This window comes from Olea europaea, unplaced genomic scaffold (assembly GCF_002742605.1).
Source record: "Olea europaea var. sylvestris unplaced genomic scaffold, O_europaea_v1 scaffold1763, whole genome shotgun sequence".
NCBI classification, from domain to species: domain Eukaryota; kingdom Viridiplantae; phylum Streptophyta; class Magnoliopsida; order Lamiales; family Oleaceae; genus Olea; species Olea europaea.
In genome coordinates, this window is record NW_019235355.1 from 366 (window position 1) to 3533 (window position 3168).

The window sequence follows — 3168 nt, forward strand, 5'->3', positions numbered from 1 at the left end:
GCGGTTTCTGCAACCCTTGCACTCTCAACTTCTTGTCCTCCTAGGTCATCAGAAGTTGCATTGGTGATTTCTGGAGTTTCATCGTGTGAATTAGTAGACTTTTCATTTTCACAGATTTCCTCCACATTCATCTCTTTCTTTGTCACAGTACTTGGTGCAGTATCAGCCTTGTCGGTGAACTTATTTGCTTCTCCTTCAACTTTGAGATCCTCAAATGGGGCTTCAGACACTGAACCAATGGCATCCTTGTCTCTTTCCTCCACCAAGATCAGAGCTTGGGAACCGAAGTCTGACCTTTTCGATTTGCCTGCTTCATCTTCCTCTGCTTTTGCTTCTTTGTCTTCAGTGGGTTCTGTTCTCTCTTCATGCAACTCTTCTTTGTTTGTTGAATGATCTTCCACATGTGAGGTTTCCTCATAGTTTGCTTCATCTACCACATTTTTATCCAATGCCAGTGGAGAGACTACCTCTAACTCCTGCATCACTGGATGGTCATCAGAACCATCAGCACTAGCAATGCACGATGGAGCATCTTTTGGTGTTATTTCCAAGGTTGAATCAATGGCATGTACCAAAATGTGAATGCTGTTTTGTTGACTTTCGGTTTCTTTTTCTTCACCATCCTGCAGTACCTCTGTTCTAGATTCCAGAAGAGGGTTGGAATGTGAGATTTCATCTATTGGCACAAAACTAGAACTGGCCACTCTTTCTTTGCAGTTGTCTGTAATTCCTTTTTCTCCTTCACGATTCACTCCTTTTGCTTCTGAGATAGTCTCAGAAGATTTTCCTGTTTGTTGTTCTTCTCTTTCCTCCAGAGCAGTTACTGAGTCCTGTTTCATTAATTCCACCTTTTCTCCACTTGGATCCTGGTCTGTGCTTTCTTTTGGATATATTTGTACTATGTTTTCCTTATTCGAGCACGTGATGGAGTCTTCTACAACTTGCAAATCCTTGGAAGCTGTCTTTTGATGGAAACTGTTTGATTCACTATTCTCCTCTGTTGCTTTAGATGCCAAACTGATCATGTTTACAGGTTTCTCTTCTTCTGACATTGTTTTGAGAGACAATTCTTCTTGAGTTATTTTGTGTTTACATTCGTCCAAATTTGTTTCAACTAGATTCTTTATAGAGCTCGAATCTAGGCCCTTTTCCTGCTTTACAGAGATTTTTTAAATTAATTATCATAATGAGAAGCAGAGACAAGTGCAATTGGTTATCAAAAAAGAANCCACGATTCAACATCCATCTGTGTTCTTTCCATGTCTGAAGATTTGATATCCGATGAAAGCGGAAGCTCGTGGCATTGAGTTGGAGTATTTTTATCTTTCGTGCCTTGTGCTGCCTCACTTGCAGAACCCTGAAGCATATTGGATGGTGAGACCTTATCTGATGTCACGCAGCTGTTATTTTCTGTAAATTCGTTGCAATTAGTGATGGTTACTTTTTCTTCCTCACAAATTGCATCTTTAACTTCTGAGACAGCCTCTGAAGAATTTCCTGGTTGCTGGTCATCTATTTCCTCCTGGAAAGTTGCTGGCACTGGGTCCTGTTGAATTAATGCAAGCCCTTTTCCTCGACTTGAAACCTCATGTTCTTTGCTTTCATTTGGATCTGTCTCTGCAAGATTCTCTTTATTCGATAGTGCAATGGATCTTTCATCCAACTCTTGCATATCCTCGGTTATATTTCTGGCTCTTTGAAGATCCACAGGGCCATCTTCCTCTGTTTTTCCTTCAGAATCCTGGATGTGGTGTAGATGAGGAAAGTGATGAAGTTCGACTAGTTTATCTTCAGTTTCTTGATCTTCAACTACTACCAGGGTTTCTACTGCATATCCCTGCTTGATTTTTGATGTTGGAATGGCACACTCCGTGGATGTGGAGGTCTCTTTCATTTTTTTGTAATCATCCTCTTCCTTTTCCTCTTCTCTACTCTTCACTCCTGTTGCTTCTTGTACATCACTGGAAGCAGTTCCGGCATTTGAATCATGCATTTCAGCATCAACTGCTATTGTTTCAGAGACCTGTTCCATTGATTGTATGTCTTTGCTGCCTGGGGACGTTATGGTTTCTTCACTTTCATTTGGACACGTCAATTCAGAAATCTCACTTTCGGTTGTGCCAGTAAAGATTTTCTCTAGCATTCTTAAATCTGTGGAGTTTTCATTATCTTTTGCAATACCCAAGGCCCCATTGCTATGTGATATTTCGGATGGATCCGTGCTGTGAGATGAAAAATCAGGCTTCTCATTTCCATCTTTAATTTGTCTGCTACAACTATCAGCTTCATCCGCTATAACCTCTCCTTCTCCTGCTAAAAGCACTACTTGTTCCTGCACAACAGACCTCCGCTTTAGTAGTGGCTATTGCAAATGATTCAGTTTAATTGTATAAAATTTTATATATTTTACCTCGTCATTTTCTTGCACTCTGTTGGATATGCAAACTTCATCGTTCAGTTGCTCATCTGTTTCAGATTCATGCTGGTTTTTGTTCTGCCTTTCCTCAATTTCTCCATCTCCTAAAGATTCAGTTATGGACGGCTTCTCATCTTTTCTTTCAATACTCTCTTTCTCTTTCATAATAATTTCTTTGTTATCTTCTATGGTTTCACGGATCAACTTTGTAGGTGCTGCTTCAGATATTATATTTTCATTATCCAGCAATTCTCCTGCAGCTGCATCTCCCTTAGGAGAAAAATTGAAGTTTTTATTTTGTAGCCCTGTATCCTCATTAGCTCCTGTTCTGTCCTCACCATGCTTTAGAAATGCTACCCCAGAGATTTTAACCTATATGACAGGCAAATCATATACAAAAATTAAAATATAACGAGAATTTAAAAACCTAAAATTAGGAGAATTTTGTTTTAGTTAATTATTTCTGTCAGAGATTCTAGAAAGCAACATGATATTGAGTCAATATTTCAATGTTGAACTCTTCCAAGTTGCAACCTGTTCTTGTAATCGTCCAAAGAAGATAAAATAAAGTGAAAGTGAAAAATAGGATTATTTATCTTTTAGAATTTTCTGTCTACTGAAAATTGTGCAATCAGAGGGTAAAAGAGGGTTAAAAGTGTAATGAATATGACTGACCTCTTCACTTAATACTTCCCTTTCAGTCTCTACATATACATCATCTAACTCATGACCCTTTTCTTGATTGTTTACTA

At 38.8% G+C, this 3168-nt stretch overlaps 1 protein-coding gene across 1 annotated transcript in view; it reads right to left on the reverse strand.

The window, feature by feature from the left end:
• Nucleotides 1-1216: 1216 nt before the first annotated feature.
• LOC111378062 (putative leucine-rich repeat-containing protein DDB_G0290503) overlaps nt 1217-3168 on the reverse strand; it is a 9339-nt gene continuing 7387 nt past the window's right edge. The window contains exons 7-9 of the mRNA XM_023001231.1: nt 3092-3165; nt 2411-2788; nt 1217-2332 (exon numbers count right to left, since the gene is read on the reverse strand). Of these exons, the coding sequence (XP_022856999.1) occupies nt 1217-2332; nt 2411-2788; nt 3092-3165 (1568 nt within the window). The remainder of the gene's footprint in view (nt 2333-2410; nt 2789-3091; nt 3166-3168) is intronic.